The sequence below is a fragment of the Pelodiscus sinensis genome, chromosome 4 (genome assembly GCF_052426305.1).
Source record: "Pelodiscus sinensis isolate ZL-2025 chromosome 4, ASM5242630v1, whole genome shotgun sequence".
Lineage (NCBI taxonomy): Eukaryota > Metazoa > Chordata > Testudines > Trionychidae > Pelodiscus > Pelodiscus sinensis.
Window position 1 is genome coordinate 116574304 of NC_143055.1, and position 22157 is coordinate 116596460.

General features: G+C 42.1%; 1 protein-coding gene across 2 annotated transcripts in view; it reads left to right on the forward strand.

Annotated features, from left to right (window-relative positions):
- Window positions 1-20658, forward strand: part of UNC5C (unc-5 netrin receptor C) — a 422927-nt gene extending 402269 nt beyond the window's left edge. Inside the window, exons 13-16 of one of the 2 annotated variants that reach the window (XM_006111944.5) lie at window positions 1921-2070; window positions 3499-3663; window positions 12373-12551; window positions 13094-20658. In XM_006111944.5, the coding sequence (XP_006112006.1) occupies window positions 1921-2070; window positions 3499-3663; window positions 12373-12551; window positions 13094-13259 (660 nt within the window). In that variant the 3' untranslated portion in view covers window positions 13260-20658. The remainder of the gene's footprint in view (window positions 1-1920; window positions 2071-3498; window positions 3664-12372; window positions 12552-13093) is intronic. The other variant, XM_006111943.5, reaches the window with a different exon arrangement.
- The last annotated feature ends 1499 nt before the right edge of the window (window positions 20659-22157 follow it).

The window sequence follows — 22157 nt, forward strand, 5'->3', positions numbered from 1 at the left end:
GAGATCCAGCCCGTGGGGGATATTTTGCCCAGGCCAGTCTTAGCAGGTACGACTGTGTAGAAAACCAGCCAAAGAGGCAAGGAACACAATAAACGGTAGCACAGACAAAGCCTTATGCCTGCTGAAAGACAGGAGATGAACTGGGTATCCCATCTTACCATTAGTTTTCAGCTTCTATAATTTAGCCTGGATTTGAGCCTTAGCTTCGTTCAGCAGAGGTTGACAGTAGGTTTCTCCCATCCGCATAAGTGTCTATCAGGGATAAAGCTCAATCTTTTCAAGCTTGTGTGCTCATCTTTTCAAGCTTAGATACCCAGATCCATAGTGTCCTCTTTTCCCACTAGTCACACTGAGCAGCTGCAGCTCCCACTGTAGCCCCTATTCCAGTGCTGAGGAAAGTAGATGAGTGTAATCAAAGCTGCTGTTCACACATAGGCCTTCACAGTGTCTGTTGTATAACCATATGTGCCAGCATGCATGCTTGGTAGCTACAATTACCCCACCAAATACCATGAATCTTCTTTTAGACATCCCAGGGATATAATTTGAACATAATGAAGATCTATAGTAATCAGATAATTACTATCGATTGCTCTTTAGACATCTTGATGAGGTAATTAGGGCATAGTGGAAAGAAACTGGAACTGATTGATTGGCACAACCTTCATCTAAAAGGTTCCTAATTATGTTTCTTTTTTTCTAATAGCTGATAAACAAACATCATTTTAGCTTTAGAATTTGTCAGGTGCCAGGTTCATTGGGGACATCACTTTCTTTATTATGCTAACTAGATCCTGAGTGTGATCAACATCAGCTTATTATGCCTCACAGCTAAAGTAGAGGCAACTTCAATTACCTCATCTTTTACTTTCTCTTCTTGGTTTCAAAAGTGCCTGATTCCTTGTTGAAGTGGGGTGCTTAATGTGCACCTGTGTGTGCATGACACATTTTGTGTGCATGTCAAAGCTAATGCTTGTGTGCAATCATGTGTCTGGCTGGGTTTATACACAAGTATAGCATATGTGCATTTGTATTTTCATCTTTCGTATACACGGCCTCTATCTCATTGTGGGTAGCATGCAGCAAAAATGGGGAGGCCCAGTAATCACTGGAAGTGTCATTACTCATAGTCATATCATTCATTTTGTATATAAAACAAAAGCGTTTCTTCCCTGTCTCTCGTCAACTGTTGATCACTCATCACTGTTCCACTCACACTCTGAACCACGGTGCGTTCACACTTAGATGCACACTATGTTCCCTTTACGGTTGGGCATTTTTTCATTACGTAATAACAGCCCTGTGACAAACAGGTTTCTTATTTCTATTGCATCACTGAGACACAGAACAGTTTGAAATGAGGGATAATTTGATTGGTTAGTGTCTATCACTAGTTGTATATTGATAAGACCACACCTTCATGGAGAGGAGCTCTTGCAAGCAAAATATTAAGACTGCTGTTAAGTGCCCTCAGGATATTCAGTGTCAGGGCAATGCTTTATCAATACACAAACATTGCTTTTGTGTTTGGGCTTTGACCTAGACTCTCACAAGCAATTAAGCAAGCCAGACATGGGACCCAGCCTGTCAAGTAATGTGTTTCCTAATATCAATGTATGCAGTTCTCCTGGATAATACAGGCTTGTACTTGTGTTTTTGCATTAGAAGTGGGATGTAAAACCGTAAGAGAGGTGTGTGTGATTATTCTCAAATCCCTGCATTCAAATGTCTTTCCTGTAATAAATGTGTGTTTACATGGCAGTATTATTCCTTACAATGTACTCCCTGTATACAGATTACCGCATCTGCTGCAGTTGGTCTACAGGGAGCAGAAGTACAGCAAGTCTTTTTATAGCATATTTGTAAAGAATTTTTCTGATCACAAGTTGACCACTTTCTGCTGTTATTACTGACTTTTAGGAAGTCCTACAGTTGGAGAGGCAGATGGGAGGACAGTTACTGGAAGAACCAAAGGCTCTGCATTTTAAGGGAAGCACTCACAACCTCCGTCTGTCCATTCATGACATTGCCCACTCTCTCTGGAAGAGCAAATTGCTGGCAAAATACCAGGTAAAAATCACAGAATGCCTCGATGATGGCTGAAATGCATGGGTCAGAGTAGAGGCACTTAAAATACATGGTGACCCACAACTGTGCAGCATTCTTTTAAAAACAAGATATAGTGACTTTTCAGGCCCCTATACTCAGAAGTTCTTGACAAGTGTTCAGAAGGGTTAGTCTGTATCTGCAAAAACATCAAGGAGTCCTGTGGCACCTTGAAGTCTAACAGATTTATTTGGACATAAACTTTCATGGGCAAAGACTCACGTTGTCAGATGCATTTGAAGAAGTGGGTTTTTTTCCCACAAAAGCCTATGCCCAAATAGATTTGTTAGACTTTGAGGTGCCATAGGACTCCTTTTTTTTTCAGAAGTTCTTGAGGTTATTGACCATAACCAGCCCTTTCCTCTCTGTTACACATATATTATAATTTATTTGAGCAACAGAGAGAAGTAAAGGATTTAGTTTCTTTTAACCATCCTCATTAGTGTAAGGCCACATAACAGGCCAGGGTTTGCTTAATTTTGAATGAAAACCAAAATTCCCTTTTGTCAATGCACTGGGAGAGAAATTTTGATCAGTACACTCAGAGAAACTGCATCTAGCAGGAACATTCAATGCGAAAAGGACAGGACTTAGGGCACAGATGCAGCTGTACCACTGTTGTAGCCTCTCTAAGCCTCTCTAAGCTGACAAGAGAGAGCTCTTCTACTAGTTTAACTACTCCATCCCTCACTAGTGGCAGTAGCCATGTTGGTGGGAGAAGCTCTCCTGCTCATACCAGTGAGAGGTGTGGGCTGCCCTGAGAATTTTAAAGGGCCAGGCCCTTTGTACTCAAGCAGCTGATTCAGTCTTAAGGAAGCAGTAAAACAAATATGCCCACCTTTGTAAAGTGTGTGAGGGCTCATCTAGACTACAGGGAACGGTATCTTCTTCCGATTGCTCTTTTGAAAGCAGAGCTTTCAAAAGTGAAAGTAAGATGCGGCTTTTTCAGCAAACCGCCCCCTTCGTAGAAAAGCCGCTCTTCCTCAAAAAAGGAGGTTTACATGGCTTCTTTCGACCATTTCCTCTAGTCTAGATGAGCCCTGAAAGAACCGCAGAACACCCTGGGATTCATGAAGGTTCCTCAGCATTGCGGGACAGGGGAGGAATTGCTGGGTTTTGATCTGTTTCCATAACATGGTTCAGTTGGTCCAGTGTAGTGAATGCTTTTCACAGGGTGCTAGACTGGGGAGGAGACCACCATCCCAAAGAGCACAGCACATGCTTCTTCCTTCTTCAGAGAAACTGCACAGTATGTCCTCACAACACTCATGATCCTATTCACTGTATTCATTCCACAGCCTTTTGGGAGCTGAGCTGAATGTTCACTGAGATGCATCAAGACCATAGATGCCCAGGATCGGTTCAAATTTTTCCTGCATTTTCCTCCTACAGGAAATTCCCTTTTACCACATCTGGAGTGGATGTCAGAGAAATCTACATTGCACCTTCACCCTGGAAAGATTCAGCCTGAGCACACTGGAGCTGGTTTGTAAACTCTGCGTACGGCAGGTTGAAGGAGAAGGACAGATCTTCCAACTCAACTGTACGGTGTCAGAGGTAAAGGGGCAAGCCATTTCCACACTGACCAGTGAGGAGCAAATGTGGTAGTACTTCCCTAGCAAACATCCCTCAACCCATCAGCATTCCCAATGCTTACTTGCTATGCCCATTAATTCTCTTCTTCCTCCTGAGGTGATTTCCAGCCTCTCTCATGACTGCTCTTGGTACTTTCCCTTCTCATGAATGCTTCGCTCTTTCCGTGTGTCCTTCTTGGCTGTTCTCTTGGCTTCTCTCTGTGCCTTCCTCTGGAACAAAGCACCCTTCCTTGAAAGCAGACAAAAAAGGAATAGTAGGTGTGTTCCGGGTGGCTCTTCTTTCCTCCCTGCAACTCCTTTCTCCTGTGCACAATGTCTGTTTGCATTATAGAACATAGGCTATTCAGATCCTCAGCCAAACACTCACCCTCCCTAAGTCCCATTGTTCTCGCAGCACCAAGTTCTCGGGAGGAGGTGGTGGGGAAGAGTATCAACTGGATTGATGTGAACCAGTTCACTCTGAGCCCTGACAATAACTGATGTGAAATAGGAAGCCCAGAGCTGCAAGTTCCCCCCTCCAAGCTTCAGGCACTCTCCCCACCTCCAGCAGATTAGAGCTGCTTGCTGTAGCTGGGAGCTCCAGGCTCCCACAGTTCCTAGACACCTCAAGCAATGATGAGACCCTGCAGCTCTCAGGCTCTGGAGGCTCAAGTCACAAAGGTCTCTGGAAGTTACAACCTGTGACTCTCCATGACAAAATCGCAGCTGTAAGCATAAGACCTTTGATGTGGAATCAGTTTTCCCTCCCTTCTTTCTTCCTGGCAAGTTCCAGTGGCTTGGCTTGCTGAACAAACCTGCCAACAGCTAACTAAAGATATAGCTGTATCACAATGCAAGGGGAATACCTAGCAGACCCTAATGACCCATGCTCCTGAAAGGCAGCAGCCTTCTTTTATATTTAACTATATTATAGTTATTTATAGACGTTTAAATATATCAATCAAATGTGCCTTGAGCACCCACAAGTTCTTTAAAAGTCAGCACATACCATTTACCGAACCGGTGCCAATTTTCAGAGTCCTCTAAAACACGTACCTGTCATCACACATTCAAGCAAATACCTGAGGATTTTGGACTTACAGATCACTTTACAGATATACATCATGACTTTTATGTAAAATCAGACTCCTTTGGTCACGAGAGGAATGGAGAAATGTAGAAGGCACAGAAGCATTAGGAATGATAATCCCCAGGAGCATTAGGAATGATAATCCCCAGGAGCATTAGGAATGATAATCTGTAAATTTGAGAGTGGACGAGTGCATTAGCCTAGGGAAAAGAGCCTGAGTCACTAGGTCTTTTGCTTTGTTGTGTCCCAAAATTAATATCCCAGGGAAAAAATGTGTTGGAGATGTTACAGGAGTTTGGCAGTGATGTACTGCTCTGGTCCCTCTGTTTTGATGACCTTAAGACTTGAAGGACATCAACTCTTGAGGACAGTAAAACTTAGGCCAGGTCTATACTAGATCTGAAAGGCTGACTTAAGGTATGCAACTCCAGCTATGTAAATAAAGTAGCTGGAGTTGACATACCTTAAGCCACACTTGGCATCATCTTCACAGTGTGAGGCTGATGCGAACAAACACTCCCATCAGCTTCCCACACTCCTTGTGACTGTAAGGAGTACCAGTCTGACTGGAGGTGTCCTCAGCATGTGATTTAGTGGCTCTTTACTAGACCTGTTAAATCGAATGCCAGAAAATCAATCTCTGGTGCATAGGTATAGATGTGACCTTAGTGGTAAGTGATGCTTGAGGATAAGAGCAAATTCTACTACTCTGACCAGCACTGGCAGCATCTGTGAGCCATGTTACTCACAGAGCCAGAGCCCCTTGATAGGGAGTTACACAAAGGAGGAGACTTGCTATCCATCTGGATTTTAACAAGTTTGTCTTATGTCCTATCAGCTGGGTGCCTGGGACACTCCGCGCCCTGCAATAATTTGAATGATGCAACATCACAACATGACATATGAGTCAGCATGGGAACCTTGTGAGGTTACCTCAGGGAATCACAACAGCATAATGAAACAGAGAGCAATGCTATTATTTATCTTGGAGGCAAGTATATGGGGCAGTAACAGGGAACTAGGTAAAAAAAAAAAGTGGTTGCAACATGTTAGTGTAATATCATCTCTTTATGATTTGAACTTTACAAGTAAAGCTAGTCTTGCAAAGGTTCAGATACAAGAAACGGATGAGGAAACCCACTGTAATCACCAAAACAAGTGCCATTTTGCTCCTCTGTCCTTTGTCTAGAACACAATATGAAATGAAAGACTGGTTATGTTTTGGTTCCCTGGCTAATAGTTAAGGATAGTTCACCACTATAGAGCAATAAGCTTGGCCTGCAGAGCCCTACTCTCTCTTTTCCTACCGCACAGTCACCATTTCTTCCCAGACTTTCATGAGCCTTTTGACTTACAACTGTCTGTAGTCAATGGCTCTGCTGACATTAATAAGGAATGTCACGATACCATAGCAACCACCAGCACTTTCCCAATCCACAGGCCATATCTCTGAGCCACACAGCTTCACCCCTGCTGGTTTTTGATGGCGTTTTCACTTTCCAGGCCCAGCAGGCCTTCAAAGTTCAATAACTGTACAGCTCCAACAACAACAGAAGCAGCAGAATTTGGGAGGGGGGAGCTGTCCCTTTGATGATTGCCTTCTGTCTGGAGTGTACATATGCTGGCTGATGAAAAGGATGGTGGATCGGGCATAGAAATAAATGAAAAGGAAGTTAAAATCCCCCCTTTGTGAAGAAATGATCCTTCAAATAGTGTGGCTGCAACATAAAGACTTTCTGTCAGTTCCCTCCGGATAAAGAAATTGAATTCTTTTCATGGTTCTGCTGCAGTATGATACCTCCAGATAGGCATGGATGGGAGAAATGTCTATGGGGTTTCTCCACAAGCAGCTGACAGCTTAGATAAATAAATAATTAAATCAGTGTAAATGAGATAGTTGTGAGGGTTGGTAAGGAAAATAGAGAGGCATTTATCTGTAAGTCACCAGCTGAGCTTCACACCAGGTTGTTAGTGACCCAAAAAGTCACTGTTGTCATCAAGCGGCTGCTGACCTATGTGAACATGTTGCTAGCCTTCACAGACATCTCCCATTCCTAATGAACAGTGCCTTAGATAAACTTGACAAACAACAAATAGTCTAGCAGTAACTTAAAGACTAACAAAACATGTAGATGGTATCATGAGCTTTCATGGGTACAATCCACTTCTTCAGATGAACAGAGTATTAAAAGTCCAGATCCAAAAATAAATAAGGGATGAGGGGGAAAGAAAGGGAAAAAAATAGTGAATTAGAGTGTTCAAGTTACCAGAAGCTGATAGAGAAGGTGCAAATTTGTCTTAAGTTCCCATTGTTAAATTGGTTAAGGCATTAAATGGTGAAGGTAATGTCTTTATCCTTCATACCTTTTTGTTGGCTCCCAAACTTCTAAGTTAAAGTTCCAGTACTTCCCTGTGTATTTAGCTTGTGGAATTGCCGTAAATGGTATGGTCATTGGCACTCTATTAAAGCATTGTTAGATCAGAGAGTATACAGCCCAAAAGCCCCCTCGCCCTTCAACAGGCACTAATTACATCCTAGTGGCAAGGATTGCAAGGTATGAAAAATGAGCCCTAAGATGCTTCTTTCCACTTTTAAGAACTGACACACAGAAAAATATTTGCTGGAAGTTTTCATTGAATCTTCCAATGCTGTACATGCTCATGGATAGACAGCTGACTTCAATCTCCATGGCTTGATAAGCTGGCACCTTAATGAGTTGCTACATTAATTTTTAAAACTTACCCCCCCCCCCCAATTATTCCTCAATTATTCTCCCTTTCATATTCCGTATTATCAATCCCTATAAAGGAATCAGACAAAGGGTGAAGATCAGCCAGGAACAGTTACACTAGAGTAGGCATCTTTACTATATTACTAGAACAGCTACTCAAATGTAACCATTATGTTGGCAGAGAAGAGAGGGACTTTGAACTGTGAAATCATGGAAAGTGAATTCTTGGGGGTGACTTTTAGAAGGGCTGTAAGATGACAGCCAAAAGTTACTTATTCTGCAGGGCCCTGACAATGTGCACCATTACCCATAACATCTGCTTGGTTATTGGGTGTAAAGTTGCATATTCAACAGGGGACAACATAACATTAAAGACAGATGGTAAAACTACTATCACAAACAATTACTGTATAAATGCTGTGTTGAGGTAATCTCTTATTTAACCTAGCAGAGAAGGGAAAGAGCTGGTGGTAGCTTTAATAAAACTCAAGTACACACAATAATTATCTGCTGCTGCTTATATGTAATAAGATCTGGTAATAGTTTCAAAGGAAACAGAAATAACACCATTGTCTTGTGCTGTGATTCTATCCATCAGGGATTAATGCAGTGAGAGAGTAGTGCTCATTAGTGAGGCTACGGATCATGAGAATTGTTCATCATGGTTGGTACATAGTGACATTCCCACATCTACTGTGGAAGGGGCAGGAAAAGCAGTTGGTGCTAAGAACTAACATGCAGGACTGTGTCACAGGGGCGCAAGTAACTATTTGTGGAGGAGGGAGGAGAGATGCAAGATATGACTTTGGCTCACCTCTTGAACATTACTGCTTAGCTAATGTAAATTATTTTGCCCCATCTTGTCAGTGTGTTAATGAGCAAGTAAATAAGTTTGTGTAGTTTTAACTATGCCTAGTATTTCATTTAAAGAACAAAAACAGTGATTTTATGCAAGTCAAAAATCAGCACTTCCCGTTATGAATAAAATTAAATGTCCCATAATTTAAATTTGAGCTCAATCACTTGCATTGCTTAATATCTCATAAAATAATCCTACAATTATTCAAGATGGAGATTTGTTGAGACATACATTACATTGCAAACAGCAGCATTACAAAACTTACAGTTATAGACTCATGCATCTTGCTTTCATGCCAGTTTATGTGTCCAACATTTCTGTGAAGGGGGTGACTTGTGTAAGCTTGGGCTCAATTGATATGACTGCCAAGATTGTGAAAAGCTCTTGGTCCATTATAGACCACGGGTAATTTGAGGATGGGGGGGTCAGGGCAAGAAGCTGATGGGGATGGGGAGCTCAGGGTAGTGCGTTTGAGGGGTTCAGGAATAAGGGCAGGGATATGGGGTGCAGGAATCAGGGCAGGGAACTGGGAGGGGGTGAGGGAAGATTTATCACCTAAAAATGACTCAGGTGTGGGAATCTTCCCCATCTCCTCTGCAGAGAAGACTGATGAAAAGAATTCATTTAGCTTTTCAGCAATGGCCTTATCTTCCTTGAGTGTTCCTATGTCATCTTTATCATCTTAGAATCATAGAACCATAGAGCTGGAAGAGACCTTAAAAGGTCATCAAGTCCAGCCCCCTGCTCTAGGCAGGACCAATTCCAACTAAATCAACCCGGCCAGGGCTTTGTCAAGCCGAGACTTAAACACCTCTAGGGATGGAGACTCCCCTGCTTCACTACCCTTCTAGTGAAATAGTTTTTCCTAATATCCAACCTGGACCTCTCCCACCACAACTCCCTTGTCACTCCCTTGCCTGTTCAGCAAGCTTCCTGCTTCTCACGTTCTTTAAAAAAAATTTAGTTAGTTTTTGCAACTTTAGCAAGTTTCTTCTTAAACCTTTTCTTGGCCTGCTTAATTATACTTTTCCCTTAACCGCCCAGAGTGTGTGCTTCTTAATTATCCTCACTAGGTTTTGACTTCCATATTTTAATGGGTGCCTTTTTGTCTCAGATGATCCCCATTACTCTGCTGCTTAAGCATGGTGATGCTCCTTTGGTCATCTCATTATCTTTTCTGATTCAGGGGCGACATTTAGTCTGAGCCTCTCTTATGGCACTTTTAAATAGTCCCCATGCTGCTTGCAGGCATCGTGACAACTCCTTTTAATGTTTGCCTAAGAAGCATCCACATTTTGAAAGAGTTCTACTTTTGGGAGTTGCCATGTTGAGGTTTTTGGGCATTATCGCCCCCCCCCCCCCCCCCCGCGCCCAGAAGAATGTTAAATGTAATTACAGAAATTCCTCATTTAACACTATAGATGCGTTTCTGAAAATGTTTGTACTAAGTGAAAACGTGCTATGTGGAGTCAATTTTCCCGTTAAAAATAATGGAAAAGGTGGGGGTTACATTTCAGGTGATGGTGGCAAAGTCAATTTTTTGTTGGTGCTGAGTCATCAACATCAGCATTAGATAGCTAGCAACACAAGTCGCCGCAGTTTGTTAAAACACAAAGATAAACACGTGAGTGAGCGGAGAAGCGCTGTGGCCATGTGTATTCATCCACTCATGCATATTAACACTGTTTTCACCAGTTTATACTGCCATGCAAAGTAGTCTGCCACTTGATTATTTTTGTGTTATTTTGGCGACGTTCATATTATTCGAAAAATGTTCCCTAAAAAAAATCATGCTATTGCAAAAACGTGTTAAGCGGGCACGTGTTAAACGAGTAATTACTGTACATTATGGTCACTGTTACCTAGCGCTTAAGCTACAGTTACCATTTGAACCAGATACTGTGGGGTTAGGACTAAATCAAGAATGTCTTCTCCCCTTGTGGGTTCCAGGACTAGTTGCTCCAATAAGTTGTTAATGGTGTCTAGACATGTTATTTCTGCATCATGCCTTGAGATGACATATGTCCAGTCAGTATGAGGATAGTTGAAATCCCCCATTTCTGTATTCTTACTGTTCAAATGTAGTATCCATACAGATACTATGGTACAGTTTGTTTCATTTAACACTTTTTCTTTATTTAACTGTTTTCTTTAACATATACTGCCACTTCCCTACCAGAGTGACCTACTCTGTCATTCCTAAATATTTCACAGCCCGATATTACCATGTTCCATGGATTATCACCATTCCAACAGGTTTTTGTGCTCAATATCCCCAGTTGATATGAGAGACTCTAGTTCACTCATCTTAGCAATTAGATTTCTAGCATTTGCAGGTAAGCACTTGTAAGCATTGTCAATATTCAGTTGATTGCCTTTGTGTGCTATATTTGATGGTTCCTCACTAATTCCTACATGTACTTTATCAACTTCTTTCTATCTTGTTTATGAGGCTATAGAGATCCTCCTTTTAATAAATTGATCTGTAACGGACATCTCTGTCTGAATTGTCTGCTCCTCTACACCTCTTGGCCTTCCCACATACATTTCATTAAAAAATATTCTACAGACTTTTTAATTGTGTGGGCAATAACCATGTTGATATGGGTGAAACATATCTCTCCTCTGTAAAAAGAATCACCTATCTTCTGAAAGGGTGATCACATTACAATTATAAAAAATCTGAACCCAGCGGAGCTTTCAAGAGTGGCTGAAAGATTCATCTTTCCCTTCCTCTTTTTTCACTTATGCATCTTGCCCTTCTGGATTGTGACTGGGCCTGAAAGCAAACGGGCCAGAATTCTTCCAGAAAGGATGTTCTTGAAGTGTTTCCAGACAAAGAAACTCAGATCTCAGATAGGCCAGCAACCAACATTTAGTCTCAGGATTTGTTTGGGTGAGATCCTAAAAAAATGTAACCTCCAGTTTTTGCAAGATTAACCTGCTGTTTTAAATTGTTATGGTGGGTTTTCTCTATATACAACACATGATAAGACACTTTTCAGGCAAGGAGATGGACAAGGTCCCTGCCTAAAGCATCTAACACTTGTTGTTCATAGATTCTTCAGTTAGGTATGTCAAATGTGTACCCCATTCCTGCAAGCCAGATGGCAATACAGAGAGGAGTAAAATGTCAAAGAAACCCACCAGGGGTAGGTGAAAGGTGACTGCCAGGATGTGTAAAGCCTATGTTATTTGTTAGCCCCTGACTTGGTGTAAAAGAGAGAGCAGAGGAGGAGGGTTACAATAGGAGTTGGGGAACAGCATGTTCCATGTCTCAATGCAAACTGAGGTCCGCATAAAAATGAGGGATCAGCTAATGCCTATAGAGACGTAAACTAAGTCTACATGGATTGTATCTCACCAAAAAACTCCAAGAGCTCAGGTGCTAGCTGTAAGATAATCGCAGCTTATCCACTGAGCTGCTGTGATGCCATTGATCTATATCTGTGTCTCTCCATGTGTGTCTCCTCTTGCTGCTGGCACACCATGCCTGGCCCCATACTGAAGAAGGAATGGTGCATCAAAAATACTCCTTCTCCCCAAGTCCCATACAACTCTGAGGCATATATGCTTTCCCCTGAACTACATATTTTCATTTACACAGGTAGAAAACATAGGGTCCCTTGACGCATTTTCTGTCATCTGGCTTGCTCCCCTCTATTTGTAGTTGCCCTCTTCTCTGTATGGGAAACTCTCGCAGAAGACACTGATATCTGCTTTACAGCTCTAAGGGTAGCATTTTGCCCTAAGAAGGAGCTTGTTCTCTTTCCCTAAGCAATCACATTAACTGAGGTTTTCTTCTAGACCAACCTGGAGAGGTGTGTGCAAAGTTAGCTATAAATATTTTTGTTCCTTTCCATTAACTGACATAAAGTGCATGTACAACCTGATTAGCTGCTACTCCCCTAACATGAGTAATAGGATTCTGCATAAATGTTTGGTTACTGCTTTTGTGTTCAGTAATAACACTGATTTATTTCCACCCCCGACCCCTTCTACAAAACTTAGGAACCTACCGGCATCGATTATCCTCTCATGGATTCAGGAAGTACCATCACTACCATTGTGGGACCGAGCGCTTTCAGTATTCCCCTGCCCATCAGACAAAAGCTTTGCAGCAGCCTTGATGCCCCACAGACCAGGGGCCATGACTGGAGGATGCTAGCCCACAAACTGAAATTGGACAGGTGGGTGTGTTGCTTGTGTGAACTAAACAACTTGGCTGAGGGACTACCTAAGAGCTGTTCTATAATACAGCATTATTCCAGGTGTCCTCACAGAATGAAGGGGAGGGAGGTGTCATTCACCACTGTCATTGTTAAAGGCCTAATCTTGATCCCAGTAAAATCTGTGGACAATTTGCCATTAATTTCCATGGGAGAGGAATTTCTCAGAGAACTTTTTACAGAGTAAGTGGACCACAAAAAAGAAGGTTTGGATGAACCACATAGGCAAGAGTACCACTGTGAACAGGTGGGGCAGATCCTCATCAGCTGTCTAAATGATCCCAAGTGTATGCAAGCAAGAGTGGGGGGGAGGCAGTCTTGATTTACACTAACTGAAGATTTGGTGCAGAAGGATACAGCACACAAGTACAGTGCAAAGACCTACAGATTAGTCACAGCGAATGCTCATGAAAAGTGTACATAGTGGGTGTGGTTTGTGAATAGTTGGAATCAGCATTGACAGTGGCAGTCTTACAAGAAGATTTCCCTTTGTTCTGCTGCAGGTACCTAAATTATTTTGCTACAAAATCGAGTCCGACAGGTGTGATCCTAGATCTTTGGGAAGCCCAGAATTTTCCTGATGGCAACCTGAGCATGTTGGCAGCAGTCCTTGAAGAAATGGGAAGACACGAAACAGTTGTTTCTTTGGCGGCAGAAGGAAAATATTGATGCAACCTTGGAATGAAAAAGAAGACATGGAAAGAGGGTAGTGAGAGTGCCCTGCCAACTATGAATAAGAAACGTAATGAATACCCAGACCAATGAGTTTCACAAAAGACATTTCAAAGAAGAAAACAACAGCCCTGACTTTCACATGTGTTTTCCTTGTACATTATCACAGGATCTAAAAGAAATCATGCAAAGTTGTACCTTGAAAATATAAATCAACCTACCTTTCCCCTCAGCTTGGCTGTACACTGCTTGGTACAGGATTTTACAGTTTCCTAGGAAACGCTTTTTATTGCTATCCAGATGTATGGATAAACTTTCTTAACAATCCCAGTTTCTATGGACATTGTTTACATCAAATACCGGACAGGGGTAAGGAGACTGTCCATGGCTCTTTATATTTTTATTTAAAGCCATTCTAGACAAAGTTGTGGACAGTTGGTTGTGGCTATTTCAGATTATCAATTTCCAGTGAAATTCAGCCTTTGGCTACAAAGCCATGCATCAAGAGTCTCAAAATAATCCTCCCATCGTTGGATCTGGTTGTAAAACCAGTGTTTTGAAATGTGTGCATCTGGAAAGCAGATAATCCGGGTGCTAGGCAGGAATGCATGTTCCTCTCGCCACCTTCAAGGGAATTCCACAGGTTCTTTGTGAAAAATAGCTATAGGATTGTAGGGAAGATAGGGAGTCATTTTCAATTCACAATACATATATCAGATCCCTTCTTAAAGAAAGTGTGTATGAGAGAGAGAGATGCAATGTGGAATGGGCGTGGGATAAGAGGAAACAACCCTGCACACAGATTTTGCTATAATAATTATTTACTGATAAGTATCTAGTGCAAGGATTATTATTATTTCATTTTAATTTCTAATTTTGTCAGAAGCCTTTGTCCGCATCCTCCAACCCTTGGTTAGGCAGCAGAGCATGCTTGCCTGGTTAGCATGCACTAGACCCAATTCTCCATAGCAGAGAATCTAGTTTGATGAGTGCCAACTACTGCATCACGTGAGCTTCTGCAACACCCCCTATTTACTAATGATTTGAGGAGCAAACATCTCATTGTTATGCTGGAAGGCAGGGCTGCCCCGTGCCAATGCTGTGAATGCACCCTCCCAAACCAAACACACAGAGCCCTTAATTTTCAGAAGCATGTGTAGCACCAGGTACTTCCCCTCGATGACTGACTTGGATAGTCTGGGATGACATCAGGCAGTGTGTATGCAAAACCAGGCATGCGTGCTCTGGAAAATTAAGACCTTGAGGTCTGATTTTTTTTGCAGGGGGAAGGAGGTCTTGAGCAGCCATCAGTCCCATTTACTTTCCTTGGGATGGTGAGTGCTCAGCCCAACTGAAAACCAGCCCTTTGGTTTTAATCACGAGTTATGATAATGGAATGAGGAGACTGCTCCATTTTATTCTATAGGCAGGTTCTGCCCTGTGATCCATAAAGTGGTTCGTTATTCCTGCTCTCCCTGCATGCAGGGAAGTGCCATTGGAGGCCAGGAGAGTTCCACCAGGCAGGGTAGTGTAGGGCAATGGGGTTGAACAATGCTATTCAGCAGAGCTTTGTCCTTGCTATTTCCACAGCCAAGAAATGCTCTTCAAAGTTGTCTGGCTAGTTATGGCTTGAACTCATTCCCACTGTTGTGGAACTCACTCGTTTGTGTTCTTCTCCTGTCTCTCTTGACCATTTTGATGCAGCTGATGGGGGGAATTGTTAGTCAAGTGAAATTAACTGTTGTTATTCTGGCTGTCATTTCTTTGCAGACTTATTTTGCTTGTGCGTAGTGGGAAGAGTGTGACTCCTTCGTATGATGCAGGGCATATCATTTCAATATTTCTTCCTAATCTTTGCTTTCCCTTCCAATGCTAGGAGAGTGTTCTCACCCGTGCTATTTGCTCCAAGCTTCGAGCCAACCACTGACACTTTTATTTATGTTCTCACTTTGTATTCTTCAATGGGATATTTTTCCCTTCAGGTTTTTAAAGTCTGCATTTTTAAATGTAACTGTGGAAATGTCATTGGTCAAAAAGGAAGGCGAATTTCATCTGACCTTTTCCCCATCTTGACATTTCTATAGGCTTTTTAGCTTCGGCTCAGTGGCACCCAACTGTGTATTTATTAAACACAGGACAATGTTCATAAATCATTCCCTGGGTGGAGAGCAATTTGCTAGCAACTCAGAAGTGGTGAAACCCATCCTCAGGGGCTGGTGGACACATGTTCTTATGTTCGGTATCTGCCTGGGTTTTCATGTGGCGTACTCTCTGATGCATTCCAACCTGATTGTACTTTTCGTACGCAGCATTATAATCCTGTTATTTTAAGGTCTAATCGAAATGCTATGGAGCTCAGTAGAAGTCTTTCCATAGAGTCGAGTGGGTTTTGTTCAGTCTCACCCTTTCCTCTAGTTTTCCCCGCTACTCCCCTCTTGTCTCCAGTATGCTTTCCTAGACTCATCTATCGGCTGCTGACACCTTCATTTCTCCCTCTTTAGGGAAGCCCAGTTCCTACATTTCAGCAGCAGTTTAACCATTTCCCCCACTTTGTTCCCTCCAAAGGTATAAAAGTGAAGCTTAAAGATGTGTGTCCCTGTTTTCCACCCTAAATTACAGCTTTCAGCTCCAAGCAGGTGCAGCTTTGATGCACCTTCTGCTGGGCTGCTCTGTCAGGACAGGCTGATGCCCTTTTGCTATCCCTCAGTTCTTGCTGTCTACTCTGAGTAGTTTGTCATATAAACTTCTAAGGTCATTTGACCTCACTACTGAAAGTTTTCACTCAGTGGGAAAACCTGCAGCCTTCTCACCAGGAGAGGGAGCTTCTGTTAGTCATACCCTTGGGGTTGGAGTGCTTTTTGCTGACAGCAGCTGTTCCTGGATTAAGAAATCTACAGCTGGACAGTTTTTATGAGCAGTTCTTACGGAGGGTCAACAACATTCTTTACTTCCTTGCTAAGGAGATTTATCACTAGGAAAAGCTTAGCCAATATTCTGAGGAGGGAGAGTGGGGTAGAGAACGATTGCCTATCCAAACAAATATTGCCAATTGTTGAGAAAGTGGATGGTCCTTCTGACTCAGAACCACAGCTGTTCTTGTTCTTGTTCCAGCCCATTTGCTCGGGTGTCCAGGAATTCTAAAAGACCCCAAGTAATCCAGTGTAAGATCAAAGGTTTCCTTGCCCTTCTCTTGCAACAGCTTCACATGAGCAGCAAGGTCTAATGATGCGTCTAATGATAGGCATTTGGTCTAGCCTAAATGACTCTGTTGAATGGTCCAATGTAAATTAACACCCAAGATTAATGAAAGGTAACTGGTTGTACTTTGCAATTGCACCTCCTCAATTGCAAATTGATAATTGGTTCAGGACTCAGGTGCCCCTCTAAGTTCCGTCCAAACCAGATTCTTTCTCCACTGTTGTTTCCACTTCAATTCAAGCTTCTCACATTTTTGGAGTGGGGTGGGGGGGTTCTTTCCACCCCTGAAAAGGCCTAAGTGGTCCGTGGATGCCAGAATATGATGATGAATTTGCAGCTGAAAACCCATCTTTACTAATCTCCACTTGGCGTGCTCCATATTCAATTTGTATCTGTTCCATTGAGGAAACGGAGGGGTGGGTGGGTGGGGGGACTTGTTTTTTGGAAATAGATTAATTTTCAAAATCCCTTGGATGAGAGAAAATAGAAGCAGTCTTTCCCTCTGTATGTTTGTACACACTGCCATCTAGTGCTATGGACCACACTCTATATAATACTGACACCAGCTGAAAACTAATAGAGATTACCTTACCAGAGGGAAATAAATTTTGTGAGCTGGCTGTTTAGAATGGCAATTCAGTTGTGAAGACAGCACTGACTCTTAAGAAAACTGGCATAAAATTTACAGTGGGTAAATCAGCTTGTTGGGAAAAAAATGACTGCACACTTCTTAACCTCAACGTAGTGACTTAAAAAAAAAGTTTAATATTTTCATTGGCCACGCCATTTTTTTTTTTAGTTATTGCAGTTTTGCTGCTCGTTATGCCGCCTCTTTATGTGTTGGTTGATAATGATATAAATAAAATGTTATATATAAATATATATAAAAATATCTACAGCCTTTGAAAATCTGATTTAAAATCACTATTGGATGGAGTTGTTTTTGCCTCATTGCTTTGAGTTCTTTTGTGTTTTTCTCGTAAAGACCACTGTCAGTGTAGTCAATAAGTCCTTTGTAAGTTTTACATGCATACCAGTGGAATCATATTGAACAGTGTGAGACCAGATTATTATTTTTATGAACTATGTATAGTTCTGAAGTGACTGAGGTATTCTCAGACGGGATTTGATTTTGTAGGCGTTGGTTAGTGACCAAGATTCCTTAAACATTCACGGGACATTTAGCTGTTTGGGCGGCACATCATGCAAAGATATTTTTATTAACCTGAGTGTCTTGGCGTTTCTGTTGCTCATCTATAGATGTGTTTACACAGAGCTAACCTAATATTATGGCCAGTGTACTGATGAGATTCAGCTTGCTTCCTAAAATAGGTTTGGGTTGGTTTTTTTTAACATTGTAGACTTTGTTGTATGTTTTAGCTGAGTAGTGATTACAGCACTTAGCTTGATTTTATACGAGATAACACAGTTGAGTCTGTTTGATCCTAAGTTCAGGGCACTTTGTAAACTACCTTATTGAGCATTTGAAAAATCTTTTCAGGTATTATTGTGATCTGGTGGCAGGCCCTGAAGTGACTAGTCACCCTCAGAGGTCAGTCACAAGCTGAGGATGCAAGTGGTTTATGAATGAAAAGAGAACCTTTACAGCTTCCTCTGTGAGGGACTCCAACCAGGTATTCACTTCAGGGTCACCTTTACTGCTTTTTCTAGTCTATATTTTGAGCATTTAGTTTGTGAAGTTTTGTAAGGCGCATTGCAACTTTTTAATCATAAATATTATGTTCCTATCAAGGTGGGACTTTCACGTGAAGGCAAAGTTGAAGGGGAAGGGAGGCAAAAAAGGGTATTTATAATAGCTTCTGGAGGCCCTTAGCTATTATGTCAGGTAACTTTGGTTGAATAAGTGATACCTCATCCCTATTTCCTCACAGCCTAAGATGCTTTGGAAATGACTCTGCAGTGAAGTTACAGTCCCTTGTCTGCATCCTCCCTTTCATTCCAATGAAAATAAACTATCACGGTGGTGTCCAAAATTCAGCATTTAGCATCACCTCAAGCTCAGGTAAGCAGAGCTGTAGCAGATGGGAGGCAATGGTTTCAGTACCAAGAGTGTTGTTAGCTGGCAAGACAATGCATGGAACAACTAGAAATTGGCCTTCACTAACTCACCAGAACTGAACTCTGTATAATGGTGGGTGTACTTCTCTGGATATAAACTCATTCACTTATCACCCATTTAAACTTGATATGTCTCAAAGTCCCCACTAATCTGACATATGAAAGGCCCTGTTTAGGTAATGCCTATAAAAAAAAAGATAGATTTCACTCATCTCTATAGATGAAAGGTATTTAACATTTCTTATGATGTCAGTGAAAGTGTACAATTACATTAGTGGGTTAGTCTTCACTTACTGTTTACAGAGAAATTAATTGCTATGTGTGTATTGTACTCTGGATTTCACCTTCTCATTGTAGGAAATGCAATAGTTCTGGTATCAAGCTAACTCTGGGTTTTCTTTTAAGAGCCCAGATGTTACATTTCACATTACTCCAAAGCAGGATTGTGATTTCTCATTGAATACAATCTAAGCTATGCCTATTGGCATCCAGTGGCAGAACAGGCCTAAAGTAAGACCTATTTATAGTAAGGTGTAAACCAAGTAGCTTAAAAAGAAATAACCCTACAAAATAAACAAGATTACAAAGAGTGAACTACACTGTAGGGTTTCATTTTCCAATCCATGCATCAGCCACCACCCACCCCGTCAGAGCAAGGCATATAACACAATCAGTATTGAACATTATTCTTTCCAGCTGTAGTGCAGGATGTACATGTTTGCCTTCACTTGCTAAAATGCCCTCTTTCCATTCAGTACTGAACAGTGACATGCAGATCTCACAGTCAATGCCTTTTTAACCCACAGAGGTCTCTAACAAAGGAAAAGCTTGTGTAACCCATGCTTTGAACGTGTGTCACAGTTACAGCACAGCCATGTTACTTAAGGTTCTTGGGATTTTGGATTTTTGGCATAATGTATTCTGTTTGGTTTTCATTTTCCTGTTGCTGTATCTTCTATGCAATTCCTTTTCTAAAGAATTACTAACAGAGAAGTGCTAGCCATTGCATTATTTGTATTGCTGTACAGTGGAGGTGTGGTTTACTAGTTCTGAGTGTGCCTCTTATCCCTTTTTTCTCCTCCCCTCTGTTTGTAAATGCCTGCATTTATTCTGTCAGCCTGACATGTACAAAGTGTAAGAAAGAATTTTTAAACAGGTAATAAATTATATTTATAAGCAACTAGAAAAAAATAAGATGGTGTCCAAATGTTTGAAATGAGCTTCCTTTCTTTCTTCTGGAACTTCGTCCCCATGTAAGGCAGAAGGCACTACTTGTTTCTATATATTTTTGCAAATCCGTGTTCTCAAAGGAAGTGTTCTTGCATATAAATATATGCCAGGACCCAGTCTTTGTCCGAAGATGCTAAACACAACAGCCAGGACCAGCACCACAAACATATGGAGTGACAGCCACATCCTGCAAGTTAACATTAAAACTAAGTTATGGGAAAAATCAGTGAATAAGATGCTGTGAACTACATTTTTATTCTAAATATTCCTGTCATTGTGATTGTTGCTCCCCTGCAATTGCAAAAGACAGTAGAAGTAGCACCATGTGGTTACTAGTCCATTTTGGGGAGTCAAGCTGTTGAATACCAACATTTTAATGTATTTTTGGTTATTGTACCGGCACCAGATTTTCATGAGTAAAGAAAGTTTTTAGCACAGTTGGACTATTATTGCAACATTTTAAGTGCTGTAGGACCTAGTCATATGAATAAATGTTGGGAAGTTTGCATCCATATTTGTCAGCTGAATGTGTAAGGGAGGGTAAGAGTTGATCTGACATTTAGGAAACACTGGCCTCATCTAATTTCTCCACCTCTCAGACCTTTTCAGTCTTGAAAAAGCTCACAGGAGCAGAACCTATAGTAATCTTTGACATTATTTAATGTGAAACCATTAGATCAGAGTTATTCAACTTTGGAAGGCCCGAGGGCCACAATGCTATTCACAGCACATGCTGAGCCATGCTTCAGTGTGGTTATATGTACATGTAAATAGCTTGTGTCACACTGACAGGCATGAATACAAAGATTAAGGCAAGACTACACAACAGATAGGTCTCATTTAGGTCGGTTTTGCTGATATTAATAAAAGGCAATATTTATCCAATTTCAGGAACAGCCCCTAGATGAGCTGCCAGCAACTGGCGCCCTAGGTGAAACGTGTGCTCAGCGCCCCCGCCTCCAAAGCCCTCAACAGCCATTTATCTTGGCACCCTAGGCGACCACCTAGTTCACCTGTATTGACAGGCTGCTGTCAGCCGATGGTCAGGGCAGTGTGTGTGTTACACCTGCGTTTTCAACTGCTGGGACACAAGGTCGCATCACAGCGGGCAGCCTAGGGAGGCTGACGGGTGCCCTGAGAAGTTTAACGTCCGTGTCGGGCAGCCAACAGGCTGACAGACACCCCACAGTTTAAAGGGAGAGCTTATTACACCTCAGATTGTGACTGCGAGGATACATGATCCCTTCGCAGTGGGAAGCCTAGGGAAGGCTGAGAGATGCCCCTACGGATCTGTCCCCTGGAAGTGACACAATCCAAATGCCCAGCTCTGCCTGTATCTGTCTCTTATGACCGGCTAGAGTTCTTTTAAATTGTGCTTGGTTCTGTTACAGCAACTGAAGGAGTCAGGTTAAAACTTAACCAGTTATAGGATTACTAACAAGGCTTATAAAGCATGTGGTTACAATGGCAACTGCGCTATTTCTTAACTGCTAGCAAATATAGATCTTAAAATGGTTACAAAGGAAAAGACTGATAGGAAATAATGGTACCAAGTGACAGCTTAATCTTTAAAGAGCTCTAACCCTAGGTATATACTTAAACAAAGCATCCAGGTACAATTTTTACCCCCTTCTGTGCCTTTCGACTCCAGAGGGTCAGGCCAGGGTCGGTCCCTTAATTTCTTGGAAAGACAAATACGAGGTAAGCATCCCCATGGAACCTCGGGATGTCAAACACCTAACCCGGCCAGCAGGTAGATGGCAGCTCGATGCTCAGAGTGAGGGTGCTGCTGGACACATCTTTATACCCCTAGGGGCCCATATCCTTTTTTTTAATCTAAGATGCCAAATTGTACTGGTCCGTTTTTGTGGCACCAGTTCTTACAAGGGAGTTTCAAATAATTTACACTTGTATGAGAGAGAGAACTAAATTAGGAGTACTGGACATTCTTTGCTGGGCAGGAGATTTCTCTCCCCCTCTCCCCCCCCCCCCCCCCCGGACGAGTATGTGATCATATCAATATGGGTTTCAGTCAAGGGCACTCCTCAGCAGCCTCTTGAAGTTTGATCAGCCTCTTGGTCAGCGATTAGTTTGACCACCCTCTTATCTCTGCTTACAGTTGTCCAGGGTCACTGGGTGAGCTGGCATATCTGTGCCCCCTGTCAAGGCTTCGAAGACTCTGCTGATTTTACTGCTCTCTGTGCCCTGTATGCTCCAGGTAAGCAAAGATGGATGTGTCTGGCTACAGCCGCCACTGTCTGATTTCCACCCACATGACAGCACTTTTAACGAGCAATGATAGTCCAGGGATTTAACTACTAAAATTCATATCAACCCCAATTGCACCATGGGCCGTAAACAAATGGGCTGCGGGCCACAAGCGGCCCA